The sequence below is a fragment of the Apis florea genome, unplaced genomic scaffold (assembly GCF_048593485.1).
Source record: "Apis florea isolate Af1SG1 unplaced genomic scaffold, ASM4859348v1 contig_2201_pilon, whole genome shotgun sequence".
NCBI lineage: Eukaryota > Metazoa > Arthropoda > Insecta > Hymenoptera > Apidae > Apis > Apis florea.
The window spans coordinates 2864184-2881612 of record NW_028256542.1 but is presented as its reverse complement, the minus strand read 5'-3'; the positions used below and the strand labels follow the sequence as shown (position 1 = coordinate 2881612).

The 17429-nt window shown below is 39.9% G+C and overlaps 1 protein-coding gene across 2 annotated transcripts in view; it reads right to left on the bottom strand.

Moving 5' to 3' along the window:
• The window catches only part of LOC100868911 (slit guidance ligand), a 166945-nt gene that overhangs the window by 30466 nt on the left and 119050 nt on the right, over window positions 1–17429 (bottom strand). For both annotated transcript variants that reach the window (XM_086917460.1, XM_086917461.1), the window contains exons 2-3: window positions 3542–3613; window positions 2771–2914 (exon numbers count right to left, since the gene is read on the bottom strand). In XM_086917460.1, coding sequence (XP_086773586.1) covers window positions 2771–2914; window positions 3542–3561 — 164 coding nt within the window. In that variant the 5' untranslated portion in view covers window positions 3562–3613. The remainder of the gene's footprint in view (window positions 1–2770; window positions 2915–3541; window positions 3614–17429) is intronic.

The following is a 17429-nucleotide window of genomic DNA, read 5'->3' as shown; positions in this document are numbered from 1 at the left end:
TGCTCGATCTTCTTGCTTGGCTAGCTAGCGGCTCGCTGCTCCTTTGATCGGGAATCGTGTTTGTGATGCATGAATCTTTGGGACGGGGGGATGTTGATTTTAGATAAGAGCGGATTGCGGTAAATTATTTTGATCAATTTTCTCGTGGTCATGTCCCTCTCTCTTTGATACTTTTTGTCAATTAATTTTACGCGTAAATATTCGTTGTTTCATCGACCAGTGTAATATATCGTTTCGAGTATTATACTATTCGAGTGGCATCCGTTAATTTCTGTACTGAGAAATATCATAATCGTTGAAACGGCCTGTACTTTCGAGAGATATCATCTTCTCGTGAATATATATTTATAAATGATGCATATATATGCGTGTTAATGAAGATACTGATTGAATGAAACGAAATGAATATGTAAGAGATATAATACAAAAAGAATAAAAAACACGTGGCTTAATGGCATTGCATTAACATTAAAATATTCGCAGCTACAGACCGGTTTGATGAATAAGATTCATCTGATATTTTCGTATATCGTATTTCGAAACGATATAATTTATGCCGTGTCTTAGAAATATTCCATACGATTAATTAATAACAATTGATCAACGACGAACGAAAATTCTTATATATATATATATATTAATAACATTATTCACTCGTTCAACTCGTTATTATCCTCATTTTTAAGCACGGTCTGTCCAAAGTCAAAAGAATTTATGAATTTGTAAAAAATGAATTTTTCAAAAAATTCCACGAAATACAACGAACGAAACATAACCGGTATTAACTACTTCTGGAGGAAAAATCTGTTCCATTTTCCGCGTACAATGGAGACACCATTCGTAACATCGTTTCTGGGAATGCAAAAAAGAATTCGAGAAGTCGTTTCCCCCAAAAATGGGACGCTGCCAGTGCTCGATGGATGTAACTTCCGTTCGCTTTTTCCTCTTCCACCCCCTTTACCCTCCTCTTGCTATTCTGTTTTTTAAAGTAGAGGAAGCGGAAACGGAACGATCGCCCTTAAAAAAAAAAAAAGGATTAAAAGGGAGGGGAAAAAATAGATTTAAATCCAGAACGGAAAAGTCATGCGTGTTCAATATGGGGGGTTGTTGAGAGGGAGAGGAAGCTTGCGTGGAGGGTTTCACAAACTGAATTCGCACAATACTTCCGCCTGTGTATAGAATGTTCGATAATAGTTGGTAGAGGCAAATAAATAGAAGAAGAAGAAAAAAAAAGAATCGACATTTTTTTGTTTAAAATTTTGTTTTTTAAGTAAAAAACCGAGAATTGAGATTTTCAACTAGAAGAAAATTTAATCGATCTTCAAACGAATACGAATGAATTATTTCGAAGTGAAATTTTGTTGTTTTTAAGTAAAATATGCGTTTTATATTTATATAATTAAAAAGTAACGAGTTACTTGTCCATTGAACGAATCTTCAATTTTAATTTTAAATTACATATTTATTTCTATATTTTGTCGATCATATATATATTCGACAAATTTTCAAACTCGCTTTTTCTCGAAAAAGAAGACTTGGATGAAAAAAAAAAAAATTATTCTCCTTTTTCATTTTTACACATTTTTATAGAATTACCCTCTACCTGCTTGTCTCGCCTATTCTGCAACACTTTGTATACGTGGAATGTAGGCCATTATCTGAAAAGTTTATGCGATAACCTCCGGTGTTGTTCGCGGCAATGACGTGAAATAAATCTCCGTGTGCGGATACATTTTTCCATTTTTGCATATCTTTTGATCAAATTTATTATTAAATAAATTCGTCACCGTGGAACGTATCTGTCAACGAATTGTAAAATGCGAGTCGTGATACGATTTTGTTATATTTATATCGAAACCACGATATCGACTTTTCGAAGGAAGGAACGAAGGCACGCTCGAACAGGGGGGGAAGCAGTGGAGAAGATGTTTTTTATTCGACTCTTTTCTTCTTTTTTTTTTTTTTTTTTCAAACAAAGTTTATTTGCTCCCCTCTCATCAAAGGATCCATTGTTTGTTCCAGTTTATGTGTCATTGAGCAATACTTTTATTCTCGAGATTTTATAATTAAAACCCGAGGCAGTCAAATGGAAAATTTTATTTTTTATTCCTTCTCGGACGAAACTTCTGAAATATTTATTTTTGGGCGATTTTTTTTTTTTTTTTTGCGATTGAATTCTGATCGACAGTTTGTCGAAAGTTATAGGGGAGAGAGGTAAATGAAATAAATGTGGAGATAGATTTCCCGAATTTTATTTAACGGGATCTGTCACTTGTGGTGGAAGAAAAAAATTGTTCGACAATTTTCAAACGAAAATTCGATTCATAAAGATTTATCCATTTTTCCAGATTTTAAATCCCTTGAATCAAACTTTGAATTAAAAAGCTACCGAAGCTTATTACATCGAGAAGTAATTTTTCAATTCTTGCGAGACATTTACTTTTACCTTTTTGTTAAAACTTTCACGTTCAACGCGAGATAGGAAAGACTTTTTTTTTTTTTTTCTTTTAATTCTTGGTCGAAAGTTTTGTAATTTAATCTCGTGCGCTGCAAATCAGTTCCTCGACACTTATATATCGGGAAAAAATTTTAAGGATTAAAGTTTTTCTTATCCTTCGGATATTACCTCACTTTATAAATCATTATATTTCCACGTATAAACGACAATATATATCCCATCACAATCATATTATATTCTATATATCCTATTCGTTTCTCAAATAACAATATTCCATGCAAAACAATTTTACAAAATAATTTTGATACTCACAGACGCTTTAAATTCATCATGTTGCTAAAGAGAAGATCGGGTAGGTGACGTATTTGATTATTGTTAAGGCGCAGCTTCTCGACACCAACTAGATCCTGGAAGGCACCTCTTTCAATGGTGTGAATTTGATTATTCGATAGCCAACTGGAAAATACACAACAAAACGCATACTTGAAGATGGAAACTACAAATCCACACTTTCCAACAAGCCTCTTCCCTTAATTTCTATCGAATCTATTCAAATCTATCCGTTTAAATCGTATATATATATATACGTATCGATATACCATTAAACAATTCTTCCCATTCTATCCCGAAACGCGCGCGAACAAAACACACTTCGACCCAGTTAACCTTAATTACTTTTGTCGCCCCCTTCGCGCGAAATCTTGTTTCTCGAAACGAGGAATAAGAAACTTTACGTCTTTCGGAAGCGAAGTCACGAAGCTTGAAAACAGTCCACGAAAGAATACGATCCTCGGTGCAATAGAGGTGAGGAGTTTTATACACAGAGAGAGAGAGAGAGAGAGAGAGAGAGAGAGAGAGAGAGAGAAATTCGAGCGCAAGTTCGTCTTTCCGCGAGTCGTCAACAAAGGCGTCCGCGCCTCGTTCTCCCGAACACAAATTTACTAGAAATTCGCCTCGAACTTTTCGCCAAGAGTCGCTCGAACGGGTTTCAGACTCGCGCCCATTCAATTCCATTCGCGACACGCGACTAAAGCTATCCCCTTTCGTCCAACTCGGTTCGTTATTTGACAAACGGTTACTCACAGAACGTGAAGCGTAGCCATGTCCTCGAAGTCGGTCTTGAATATCACCGAGATATTGTTCCCTTGGAGATCCCTGCAACAAAGAGCGAATACGAAATTAATCTCGACGGCGGTGGCAGAGTGGAACGAGTCAATAACTCGTTCGTTCGGGCGAAAAAAAATGTAATTTTCCTTTCTTCCTTACGAAAAAAAAAAAAAAGAAAAAAAATCTCATAAAAATTTCCCTGTCTCTACACGGGGGATGTGTACACGCGTTTGTTTTTTATTTTCTTATTTCTTCCTCCCTTCCTTTCTTTCTTTTGGAAGAGTGCAAGGAGAGGAGAACCCTCGACGCTTAACTAATTCCATTTCAACTTTCGCCTCGCACTTTGTGTCGAGGTAACCAACCAACCCACTCCACTATTTCTCTGTCGCGTATTTATTTGCCGCGAATAAGTATTTCTGTTTTTCCGTCGTTGGGCAAATATTTGCGTGTATGGAAGGGGGCCGCGCCGGCACAAAGAGCAACTTACGTAGAAATTTCATCGCCAACCCCTCCCCACTCTTTCGCAAAACGTTTTTGAAACGTTGTCGTTCACGCGCCGGATCAAAGCGACCCTCCATCTTGAACGTGGAAATCGAGGTCATCGGACCATGAAGATTTTCTCTTCGATTTTTCCTTCGATCGAAGATTGGATTCAACCGATCACGTTGGATCGCGTATGTTGTTAATGGAACGGCGTGAGATAATTCTTCGATATCGTGTACGAGTACTTCGTAAAATTAAATCTTACGTAGTTTTCTTCTTCTGATAGTCGATAATGCGATCGACAAAATCGAACGAAATCCAACGAAAAAAGTATGGATCGAAAGCTCGCCAAAGCGATATCTAGCCAAACGAAATATCATTATCCCAACGAAATGGTAACTCGAAAGCGCGAATTCGCTTTTCTAGGGAGCCGTCAAACACAGCCGTCTGCTCCCGCCGATCCTGGCAAGTTATTAAATCCTTATTAAATTGGTTCCTTTTCCCGGTGGAACTTTTTTACTTGGCAAAAAACCGGCAGAACGAATAACGAGTCAGGCCTACTCGACAGGAGTTCTCTTCGTACAGTCTCCATCGTTGCCTTTTTCTATTTCTTCTTTATTCCTTCTCTCTCTCTCTCTCTCTCTCTCTCTCTCTCTCTCTCTCTCGTCCTCCCTTTCCCCTTCCTTTCTCGCCGATTCTTCTCCTCCAGTGTTCCGTCGTCGAAAACGTGGACGACAACGGCACGGTGGAAACGCAAATTATTTCCTCGTTTCGCGTCCCAGACACGCCGGTTCAACGACGAAACGAGACCGAAGGAGGAGAGCCGTTTTTCCAGCGGCTCTTTTAAGCCTTGCGTGAGATTTTAATTTCACCGTGGCGGCCAACCTTTTTTTGTTTTTTTATTTTTTTTCCCCAGGTCCAACCGGTTGCTTTTCCTCCTCGTTGTTTTTTCTTCTTCTTTTTTTTTTTTTTTTTTTCGACCTATTCTCACCAGGTTGGATATTGTCGTCGTCGTCCTCGTCCTCGTCGTCATGCTGCTGCCGGAATAATTGCCGAGGCTGTGAACGAGGAGGCAAAGGAAGAGAGGAAGTTTGATGTATTTCCGACTCGATATCAATCATTTGAAGGGATGGATAATCGCGCGGGAACGAATCTTTTTCCCCTTCCCCCCCCCTCTGGAATTTTCTTTCTTCTTTTTCTAAAAAAATTCCACCGGAATTTAATTAAAATTCGCTCGATTCTTTGTACATTATTATCGTATCGATCATATTTCTGTTAAGTATTTTTCATCAAGATGATTTATGAATTTTCTTTCACCGTCCCCCCTTTCCCTTTTTTTTTTTGTTTTGTTTCCTTAACGACAATTTGTATTTTTAATTTATCCATCGTTGCGTCGTGATAAATAATTTTCACGTAATTCATCGTGGAATAATTAAGAAGAATACCAATGAATGAGCGAATGGATGAATGAATGATACACGAGAGCGAGGAGGGAGTGCACGTATGCGTAAAATGCATGGATTTACAATACGTTGTTATTCCGCTTTGAGCCGAGATTTCAATATTCCAGGGTGAAAATGTTATTTCTCTTTCTCTCTCTCTCTCTCTCTCTCTCTCTGTCTCTCTTTATATATAAATTGGTGATAATTTATCGGTTGTTTTGAAACCAGAAGGCTTCACGATTGTTTGCGATCGATGATAAATCTGGACAAATCGGGTTGTATTTTTGGATTTGCTCGTACATCCGATTTATTACTGAGATCGTTCCACGTGTTTGTTCAATCACGATTCGGATGGAATCGATAAACTTGTAAGCTATTGGGTATTTGGGTTACAAGGAAAACAATCCTTTTACGGATTGATGATTAGATTTATTCGTTAATAATAAAATAAATAAAAAAAAATATATATATATATATATGTGTGTGTAAATGAAAGACGAAGCGAAAGAATAATCAAAAAGTAATTAACGAAAATTATTATTATTAATATTATATGTACGTTTAAGAATTTAAGAAATTCAATCAAATTTTAATACAATTTCAACACAAGTACACAGTTAACAGAGAAGAAAAATCATCGATTAGAATAAAAAAGCGAATAAATCAAGGAAGGAACCAATGACTGGATAAATTGACGAATATAAAGGAAATCGAAGCGAAACTAAATCATATTTCGACGAACGAAATTATCTTTCGAATAGTGTAGATCGAATAGTGTATCGTTGTTCGTAATCGTGACATCTGGTCGACAATGGCCGGGGAATCGGCGAGAGAGTTCGAAAAAGCGAAAAAGAAGGGGGGGGAGGGGGGGAAGAGGAAATAAAAAAAAAAGTATTGGACATCGTGCAGAGAACAGAGAGTTATTTAAAATGCAGCCCCGGAGCATTTCGTGGATGGAGAGCGGTTCACAGAGATAGGCAATCCTCTTGATAATCGTTAAATGAAAAAAGCGTGTTGACGGTGGGTAAACAGAAGCGCGAAAAAATCTGTCGAAGCGGGGGCATCGGTACGTGACATCGATCAACACTTGTTTTCAACGTCCGCCTACGCCACGTGTGACTTTTCGCTCGTGAAGAGAGGCCGATGCCGTTTAAAATCGGCTCCAAACGAAAAGGGCAACGCAAACTTTCCGTGTTTCCACCGCTTTTCAATTTCCAAACGGGTGGAATCGTTTGCATCGGGAAAAATTCCTCGTCGGGTGTACTGAATTTTGCTTTTTTTTCTTTCTTTCTTTTTTTCTTCCTTTTCTTTTTTTTTTAATTCTCTCCACTGTCGCTGTCGGAAAACGTTTTCGACGAAAGTTTAAAATTTTGTTTTTTTTTTCTTTCGCGACAAGTTTATAAATTTTCCAAAAGTAACTGGAAACGAGAACGACCTTGAAGTTAATTGAATTAATAGACGAGTGGCGCTGCGATGAATTTTTTATTTGCATAGATGGCGCTTTATCGAATGATGGAAACATACGTGTAGTTTATTGTTCGTTTTTCTTCTTTTTCTTTCTTTTCAGAGTTTTTTTTTTAAATAAGCTAGATGGAAAAATATTTGGCAAAGAGTAATTCAAATCGTTGTGGCGGTATGGAGATTAATGAAATGATATTAACGAATCGAATAGAGTTATGACTGTGAAAGTACAGAGAGATTTTTTAATGGATGTCTTTTATTGGAGGAAATATTGGAGCGTGGGAATTTAAAGAATCTTTGCTGTGCGTGTATTTCGAAAAAATAAATGATATATTTTCATAGAGGTATAGATTTTTATTGCGACAGATACGAATAGAGTTACTCGAATCGAATTTTTATGTCCCAAATTCATTTCGTTTTATAGAATTATCAAATTCTATAAATTCTATGATACTGATAGTTTTCGAACAAAAGAACGGCTCGGATTTCACGCGATATTTTTCGTAATAATTCTTCCCTTAAAGTTTATTCTGAGAGAATACCTAATGATTTTGAAGTTTTACCCACTTATTAAACTCTCCTCCCTTCTTCTTAAACGGTTGTTAATTGAATACCAAAAGCAACTTACTTTAACTTGGAAATAAAAGGGAATGCTTAACGAGCGTTAAAAAACTTTCTTAAAATTTAAATAAAATCTTTGTTAAATAGACCGTATAATTTTTTTCACAACACGCAATTACAAGAAATTTAGCGTAAATTTTAATTGTTTATAATTTGAAAAATAAGTCTCTCGACCGATATTTTTTACCCGTCAACTTTTGTTTTCTAGTTTTCGCCCGAAAAGTGTTTCACGTGAATATATTAACACCCTGTTTATATCCGTTTATTGAATCCCTAATAACATCGTGCTCCGCATATTTCTCTTTAATATACTGTGGAAACTTTTTTAATTTTGTTATGGGAGATGTAATAGAGACGAGTTCAAGCTTTGCATACTTTATGCAAGCCTACATTCGTCTTTTTTCGCTTCCTCCTATTCTCTTCCATCCTTCCTTTCTTCCTCCTTTCATCCCTTTCTCCACGTTCTTTAATGTCATTGAAAGCTCCCTTCAGTTTTCTCCCTGGTTTTTAATAACACCATGTCGATGTCTTGCGCAAAGGTGAAACAAGTTTTATGAGAGTCTGTAAAACTGAGAAATTACTATCTGCCCGTATACTTTTTCATTTTTGATGTTTAATATTCTTCTAACTTCATTGACATCTACATCTAGTATTTCAAATGAAGTTTTGCTAACGAAGGAATTATTTCAAAGAAATAATTTAAAAAGGACAGTTATCGCAAGAAGTAATATTTCTATATCCTTGTATTCGCGATGTTTATTTTATATAGCGAATATTCGCGAATATTATCCTCTGATGGATATTCTTTTTCTTAAATTTAGACGAGTTAAACGAGTTATCGTTCAATTAATTGCAAAGAAAGAGTTCGAAAAGATTTTTAACGATTAATACCATCCCTCAATCATTTAACACCCAACGATTTCCCATGAATCAAAAACGAGTATCTTTCGATAGTTTCGCAACTTTTCCTCCACCGTGGTTAAAACATCTCGACGTATCGATTATCGAAAACGTGCTTCCCATCTCAGCAAACGTGCCAGGGATACTCTGCAACACTTTCTCGGAACTCATACCTCTACTTCAACCGATACTTGACTTCCATGAATGAGAGGATGCAATCATTTAAACCAAGCAATAACAATCGACTTTTCCTTATTTCTTCGTTAGTTAAAAAACATCTCATATCCCATGCATTGCGTTTCATCGATTTGCGAGGTACAAAATAATTGAGATCGATTTCTCCTTTTCTTTTCTCCTTTCCAACGACTAAAAGATTAAAAAGTGAAAATCTCGAGTATCTAAACAACCAGCCACGAAATCCGTTGATACGATAATTAACTGCTTGACACGATCTTGGATGTCAAATCTTTTCAAAAACCATTCGATTCATTTTCCACCATCATTGAAATAGAAATTACATTTTAAAATATACATCAGTCATATCATAGGTTGAGAAACACTGGCCCAACCAGTATTATGTTCCACACATTATATTCCACTCTCGCCATCGGGGGCTGGACGCAGAGACACTCGTTCCGTTTCTCTCCGACAGATTTGTGCTTCCTGGAACGCGAGCAGCACCGGCGTCCATCGGTGGTCCCCGTCCGTCTCGTTCAATTAAAAGCAACGCGGCCATCTTGGCCGAGGGCGATAATGGCGATCGGCCGCGTTATCGCGGTCGAGATTCCTTCGGTTATTAAATCGGATCGGGAGAGACCGGCCCTGGAATGGCTTGCAGCGATTCTGTCTCGATATAGAGGGGGACCTCCCGCCGCTTTATCGCGGTATAATTAATTTCCGGGTCGAGCGGCTCGATTGCTCGCCGGTCGAAGTTAACGAAGAAGTTAAGGTGAGACGCTAATTGAAGCTCGAGCAACTGCCACTTGCGAACTCTGCTTGTTCACTCTTGCTTTATCGGCTCGCCTCTTTCATATATATAGGAGTTGAATGGGATTCTCGTGGAGACGAGAAAAAAAGGAAGCAGGTCACGCAACGGTTTACTAGTCGTCTTTGTTAATACGCGTGGGAAAAAGACACGGTTTTGGAAAGAAACGCTAAAAAATTCCTCTCTTATTCGTTTTCTAATTAAAATTCTCCATCGCTTCGCGATTCAAAAATCTCTCGATTCCAAAATCAATACAAATATCAATAAAAAATATCGAACATACGTAACATACGTTTCAACATTTATACTCCTTCTTGGACAAAGAAAAATAGCGGAGCATCGCGCAATAAAAAAAAAAAAAGAAAAGAAGCGAATGAGAGAGGAAGAGGGAAATAACAGGGGCAAATTGTCTTCACTATCTGGGAGGGGGTCGGTTATCGGCCGCGATTCGGCGGGCTACACACCTTCACCCAGGTTGATTCAATTCGCCGGGTACAATGACGTCCGCCGGAAATCCAATCGTGGCCGTGGAGGCGCATTTTCATCGTTCACGAGGCGCACTTTTGACAGGCGGCTCACGTGGCGGCCCACCCCCGGCTAACGAAATTACTTTTCGCGTCGTCGGGACATCCGCTAAATACGTTTCCATGGGGTTTTCCACCGTGGAGCTGGAGTAAATCTGCCGGGACAGTCTCCGTGGGAAGGAAGTCCAGAAGGAACGAGGAGGGATAGTGGAGGTTGGGGTTGAACGACTCGACGCCGGCGTCCAGGAATAAGGTGTCGGCACGCGTCTATATATATTTGCGTCGTCACGGTTTAGAAACGGACCACCGTTGGCAGATGTAATCAAAGTTTGCAGACAACCGCTACTCCTGAGACTCCTCTCTGCTGGCAATGAGCGGATGCGCACCGGATGTGCCACTTTTTCCAGCATTTCCGATCCTACGAATGTTCCGCGTCGATCGTCCAATTTGACGATGAATAATTTGAATATTCGTGAGAATTGTGCTGTGTATATAATTTTTTTCACATTTAGTGTACATGTATCTCGAAAGTGGATACTTAATATTATTATTATTCGTCGATGAATTATAAATTATATATGCTACGTAACAAAATTGATAAAAGGATATACATCTGGAAGATCGATCTTTCTCTCTTTCGTGAAACAACTTTATCTCTGACCAACTTTGAACATTCTTCTATCCGTTTTTCTAAAACGAATTGAAAACAATAGGACTCCTATAAAATCCTCCTCCCTTTCTTCTTTCTTTCTCTCTTTCTCTCTCGCGTCATCGTTGCAGCACAGGAATGGCCGATACATCTCGAACACCCTGGAACAAATGTAAGGGGGGCGAGGACACGAAGAGGAGGAACGAAACGAAACTTTTTCCTCGATCTTCTTCCTCCATTTGCCACGTAGCGCGAAACACCGTACGCGCGGCGAAATGCAAATGGAATCTCTTGATTGAGTTTAGGCGTCGGGGGAGGGTTGCTCGGCGAAGGGCGTTGGAGGAAAAGGGCTGGCCTCCACCAAGTCGATTTGACGTATCGACGGGTTTCCTTGCTCAGCTTGCTACTCACGAATAATCGTGACAGGAGGAACGAAAAGAATGCGAGGCGCGTCGTCCATTTTCCACCGCGCGCGAGCCGAGTCTCGCGTTCCATTGCAAATGGAGACGAATTTATACACGAGGCGACTCGAAAAAAAAAGAGAAAAAAGAGGAGTGGTGGTCGCTTTGGTGATAAATCGAATCGATCGATTGTTTTATTTATTATTTTTTTTTTTTTTTTTTGGATCTGGATCGGACAACATTTTTCACGCATGAATTATTAGTGCCTCGCTAGTGTAGTTTCCGTTTCCACCCTCCATCCATGGAAGTCATGAGAGGTAGTCGAATGTTTTTTCTCTCTCTCTCTCTCTATTTTTTTTTTACGATAAACGAAATATTTGTCTTTTGTACAGTTAAGCTTTCCTACGAATGCTTGAATTAAGCTACATGGATGGAGAATTTTAACGTGGCGTGATCGAAAGTATGGAATTTTATTACTCTTTCTGAGATATGTATCAAAGTTTGCGTCTATGTTTTCTAGCGAATACAAAGTATCGATCATTTTATTCGATAGAATTTTGATTAATATTCTCAAGTTTTTTAAAATATTGTCAATCTTGTTCTAAATAATTTTAAAAGTAGAGAATCCATAGAATTCTCGAACGATCGAGATAGCTCTTCAATAAATCCTTCAACATTTTCAAGATGTCGTTGCAACGAGCAACTATAATTTAATCAATAAAATTGATTTATCGCGCTACAACGATTATCACGATATCTCCAACACTCTAACCTTCCATTCCATCACCCTTATCACAATGTGTCGAATGATTAATTGGACGATCGCGAAATGGATTTGTTCTCGATACGAATATTCGCACGTATTAGATCGATCGAGGATACTGCAGCTGCATCGAATCGGCTACATCGATATCTAAGCAATTCAATCGACAGTCGTTCAGTTGAGATTGAATCGTATTTGCAAATAATTATGTAATTATTCGTTGCTGGCGATCTCGAGCCGCCAATGCGGCAAACCCCGATCTCGAGATTTGAATAATTACGCGATTCGTTTCTTCTGGATCTGAATAATTGCGTTATCGGCCACTTGGAGACCCTAAGCTCATTCGATTTGAATAGTCGTGTGACCAGTTGCATTGAGATTAATCGCGTACGCGATTGTACGATCGGAGAACTAAACACTCGTCGGTTGAACGTTTGATTCATTAGAGATCAATATGAATTATAGCGCGTACGCTTTCCTACTGTGAAAAAATATACGAAGAAATCATTGCTCAGAGTAGCCATTGCAATGTTGAAATAGTTATTCTTTACTGTTGCGAATGGAAAGTTTTTTGGGAACCAAAATGAAGAATAAGTACAATAATCTCCTTTTCATTCCACTATGCAAACATTTTTTGACTACATCACTTATTACGTCTCAAAATTTGAGAAACATTTTCTTCAGAATTAAAGTACAAAGTACTCGTTCAAATGCAATTCGAGCACGTCACAATACGCACGTTTGGAAATATACAATATACCACGAATCCCCTTAAAACCATCGTCCCCCTTTTCACGATGCTCACAAATACCCGCACAAGCAACTGGAAATCCTTTCGATACATTCGAGCGGATATACACCCGCCACACCCGCTTCATCATCCGACAACGAACCATCTTCCTCCATTCACCATTCTCGATCAACCACCACTGCTCCCCCTCCCAGCCATCAACCCAACTCGATCTATCACACCCACAACCATTCGACGAGCAACACGCCTCCTCCGCTTATATGCAGGAAGCGAGACTCGGCCTCAGAGTTTCACAAAGCAGCCCTTAAGGATCCCTTAGGTTGTTCCTCTACCGATATATATACACACGTCTCGCTCGGTAGGCTCGAAAATCGATCCCTCCTCGCGGTATCATAACATTCAGATTTTATTGGAGTGGCGTTTTGCGATCCCTTTCACCTGTCACCCACCACCGTCGAGGAAGGACGAAGACGCGGATACGTTGTTGCACAGTCGTCCCGAGACGCACGGCCTCGGCTGAATTTATCGAGCTGGCTCGCCTCCAGACGAGCCGCCACTCTTTTTCCCCTCCCGCAACAGTCCGCACTCTTGTACTCCCGGTCAACCCAGTAAAATCAAATATTAACGATCCGCCGGTGGATGGAATCGCGGTAACGGTGTTTTACGATGTAACACGATGACGCGGGGGCCCACGTGTGATGTATTATCCTGCGGCAGAAAATAGCCGATCGAGAGGAATCTTCCCCTCCTTTCCCCGAGGACGGTAGGGATGGGCGCGAGCAGTGGTGGAGGAGGAGTTCAAGGATGGAACAGTTTCCAATAAAGTTCCAAGTTTTATTATATTCGATTTTTCTGCAGATTTATTTTGAAATCCGGAATTTTCTCCGGGATTCTTCTCATCCGGGACAATGCATTCTCTTCGTCGCATTGTTTGCGCATGTTGTGTTACAGCTAGGAAAAATGCGGGTGGAATCTCCATCGAGTATCGAAAGTTAGAAGGTATAGGATACTAGTGTGACTTTGCGACCCACGACCAGTTATATATCTTCTTGCAACTTTGTCTCTATTAATATTCCGAATATTTCGAGGATGAGAAAGTCTCGGATTCACTCCCCTGTTTTCAGTATTTTCCGTGCTGGAGTGTTCTAGAGATTAACGACGAATTATTATAAGAAGCTTGTATATAGATGTATATAGATAAATAACTCGACAGTATTTCGAGAATATCTTACTATATATATTATAAATTGGTGAGTCGTTTTCAAATTTTTCCTTAATACACAATCTTGAGATATCTACTATCTACACCTACTCATTGTCTCAAACAAGTTTCTTGGACGTGTATACTTTGTTCATCAGAAGAATTTGAAATATAAGCAAGTTAGTCGCGTTGCTCCTGTAACAGATTCTATTTGGAAACAATCGACTGTTAACTTTTGAAAGAGTTTTCAACAGTGCTCGATCCCATCCCTAGAGGCCGGAATCTGCCGGAAAACGCGAGGAGAAAAATGGTCCGGCGACGTCAACCGCAGCTACGTTCCTTCGTTTTACTTAATTAAAACGAAACGTCTACCACGATCGCGCTGTTTCTGTTCTGAAACAGTACTGGAAACTGGTAGCATCGTTTGTCCGTGTCGTTCGTAGTTTTCGCGCGAGGATTCGTACGAGGAGCCGCTCTTACACGCCCGCTCTTTGTACGCGGGCACGTGTTTGGATCGGCTATTAATCCCGTGAAATTGTCGGTTTGAATGCAGAAACAAATATCGATAAATTGAAATATTGATAAATCGAAGTAAAAAAGTAGAGAATTCCACTCGAGAACCCTCTTTGTTCAATAATTTATTCCACTTAATTCTTAGCTCAGTGATTCTCAACCTTTTTCACGGTACGCTTTTAACAATTTAAAAATTTGACGGCACAATAAGATAGATTAAAAGAATTTTATTTTATTGGTTAATTCATGTACCTGTAATATATATTTTGTAAAATTAGCATGTGCATTCGCCAGGCCCATAGTCAGGATTTTTTACAGGAAGAGGATAAAAATAAATTACCACAGCACACAAATTTCTGTATCCTGTAAAACTCTACCTCTTCAGTTCAAATAAATATTTGAACGTAGTGATGGTTGATGAAGAAATGCCTGGCGGCACAGTGGTTGAGAATCACTGTCCCACGAGTACATTTTCACTCGCTTGTCGAATCCAAATTTGCAACGAATCCTGAGCAGCTTACGGTGTAGTTACTTACTCAACAGGCCATCGCTTTTTATGATCGATCTCCGAACCGCGTTGGCCGCGTTTTGTTTCACGCGTGCGTTTGCCAGTTAACTTCGTCTGGCGGAGGGATCGACAGAGGGGAATTGTTCCGTGAGTACACACGTAGAGGGAACGGCATTGTTCCAACGACAGGTGATTCGTTAGTCGACGCAACCGCTTCAGCAAAGACAAATGCTCCACCACTGTCTAACGAGCGACACCGTATAGTCCTGGCCAAATATCACGGAGGGGGGAACGATGAGACGCGGAAGCCTCTCGAGAGATTTTGTTATGGAATAAACGTGAGTAAGATTAAACACGCGCGAACTAAACATTTTGTATCGAACGTTTATAAGCATTGCTCGTGGTCAAAACATCGAGATAAATTTTCGTTGCTGGCACGTACAGGTTCTGGCTTATTCGGTCGGCCGTGTACTATAGCGGCTTTTCTCGGACAATTCCTTGCAATTAAGAAGAATAAAATATATTCAGAGGATATACTACAATTGTATATTGGACATCTTAAAGAGCACTTCATCGCATTCTAATCTTGGAAATTTCTGTCTCTATTCCGCTGCGTAACAAAATATCAAAAATAAATATGCAACAATCTTTCTCAAATTAAATTGATCCCAACCAATGTTCCATTTCTTTCTCCAACTTATTCACTTACTTCCATCAACTTTCGAGCTACCGTGCTGTAATTTCCACTTCAATACCTGCTTAATCTCGATTTCGAAGAAACGCTTTCCAATTTCACGATCGGGCAAATGGAAATCTAAATTTTGCCGAACTTGATTGAATTAAACCTTCTGGTTCTTGTTTTTTTTTCCTCGCTCAAAGAAGAGCAGCAGAAGATCGTCTCGATTCTCTTCGTTATTACCCCTGATCCGTTTTCCACGCGGGCCTCTAAGATAATTGGCGTGTTTACGCGGCCGGGACAATCGTGGCTAATCGCACGTTTCATTGTCCTCGGTTGATTGGACGTTTCATTGTTCCCGTTGCCCCGCAACGGGATTTATTCCGCGTCGCCTTCGGCGCTTGTGGGTGGATACAGGTGATATCGTTGTCAATCAAGGGATTGGAAAGAAAATCGTTATTGACGGTTTCGCCGATTTGTCAACTCCTCATCTAATCTTTCTTTCTACATACGTAGAAGGAATCTGGAAAATTAAATTTAATCATAACAATAATAATTCGAATCTATCGACAGATCGTTTCATCTCGTATCGAACGTTTCGATCCTGTACTATCGTAATCGTAGAATGTTTCATGCTTCACCATGGACGAGCGCTGCATTACAATCTCACCAACACCAAGCAACCTGGAATACAGAAAATCTTGCTAGATTTCGCTGGACAGAGGTCGTCGTTCCACTCCGTTCCTCGACCGGATGATGATCTCTTATCAGAGAGCGGTTACGACCCGTGTATAAGTTTATCGCGTTCGTTTTTTGCGTAGAAAAAGGAGGAGGAAACTCGTCCCTGGTTGTTCAGTTCGTCGGTTTCACTCGACGAAACGCGAGCCGTTAAACATCGGCCGCGAAGAAAATGTTTTCGCCGCGAACCGGAACGGATATAAATTCAACAACCGACTTTCCGCCTCGTGATTCCGTTTATTGCAATGCCTGTGGACGGCCCGCCCGACTTATACACGAATTCGCTTCGTTCCATCCTTTCTTTTCATCCCACCGAGTTTTCTTAATTGTTCCCCGCCCTCGCGAGACACGAGATTTATTTCCTTCCTTTTCTTTCGGCCGAGAAGCATTTACGCCGCATTTTTAATTAGAAAATTCGCGAAACGAATTCTGTTCTCCTCACGCCCATTCTTCAAGAGTTCGCGAATTTTCAAATGTGAAACAGTTTTTTCAGAAGAAACGAATATTATTTTAAACGGTGAATATTTTCAAAATTCGAAATCCTAGAAAGTTGTAGTAATAACTCTCCAACTCTGTCTCGAAACCAGAACAACGAGTTAAGAGAGATTATAAAAAAGATTTCAAACGAAACGTAACCTAAATAATAATAATAATAATAACCGATCGGATAGGAAACGGTGAATCGAAAGGCGGGACCCAGCCTTCTTCCGGTTCACTGGTTCCCCTGGCACACTCATCGGCCAGGCCCGCGTAAAAAATCTCGTTCACCTCGTAAATCTCTGGCGGGAAAAATCTATGCTCGATCGATGCTTAACGCTCCCCACGGTTGAACGAAACGTGCAATCGCCGACAATCGCGCGTTACGTACACGGCATTCACAGGGCGTACACACGATTCCCGATCTTATCTCACCTCTCTTTACCCTCCACTTTATCACTTCTCGAAACTCTGTAACAGAAACGCGCGCCTCGTGGGGGTCGTGATTCGATAGACGTTTACCTATTTGCATACACAGGCGGGCACGGATAAAGCCGCCCACGCGGCCAATTCGATTGTTATTCGAACGAAATTGCGCGCAGCCCGCGCAACAAAGAGCATCGGTGTATAAATTGTTGATGCGAATCTTTGACGCGTTTGAAGAAGGATCGTCGATGAACGAGCGACATTGTGACAGTTGAACGATCGTCCGTGATGTTATTATGACGGTAATATCGCTGCGAGAGGGAATGGCGGAAATTGAACGGGATT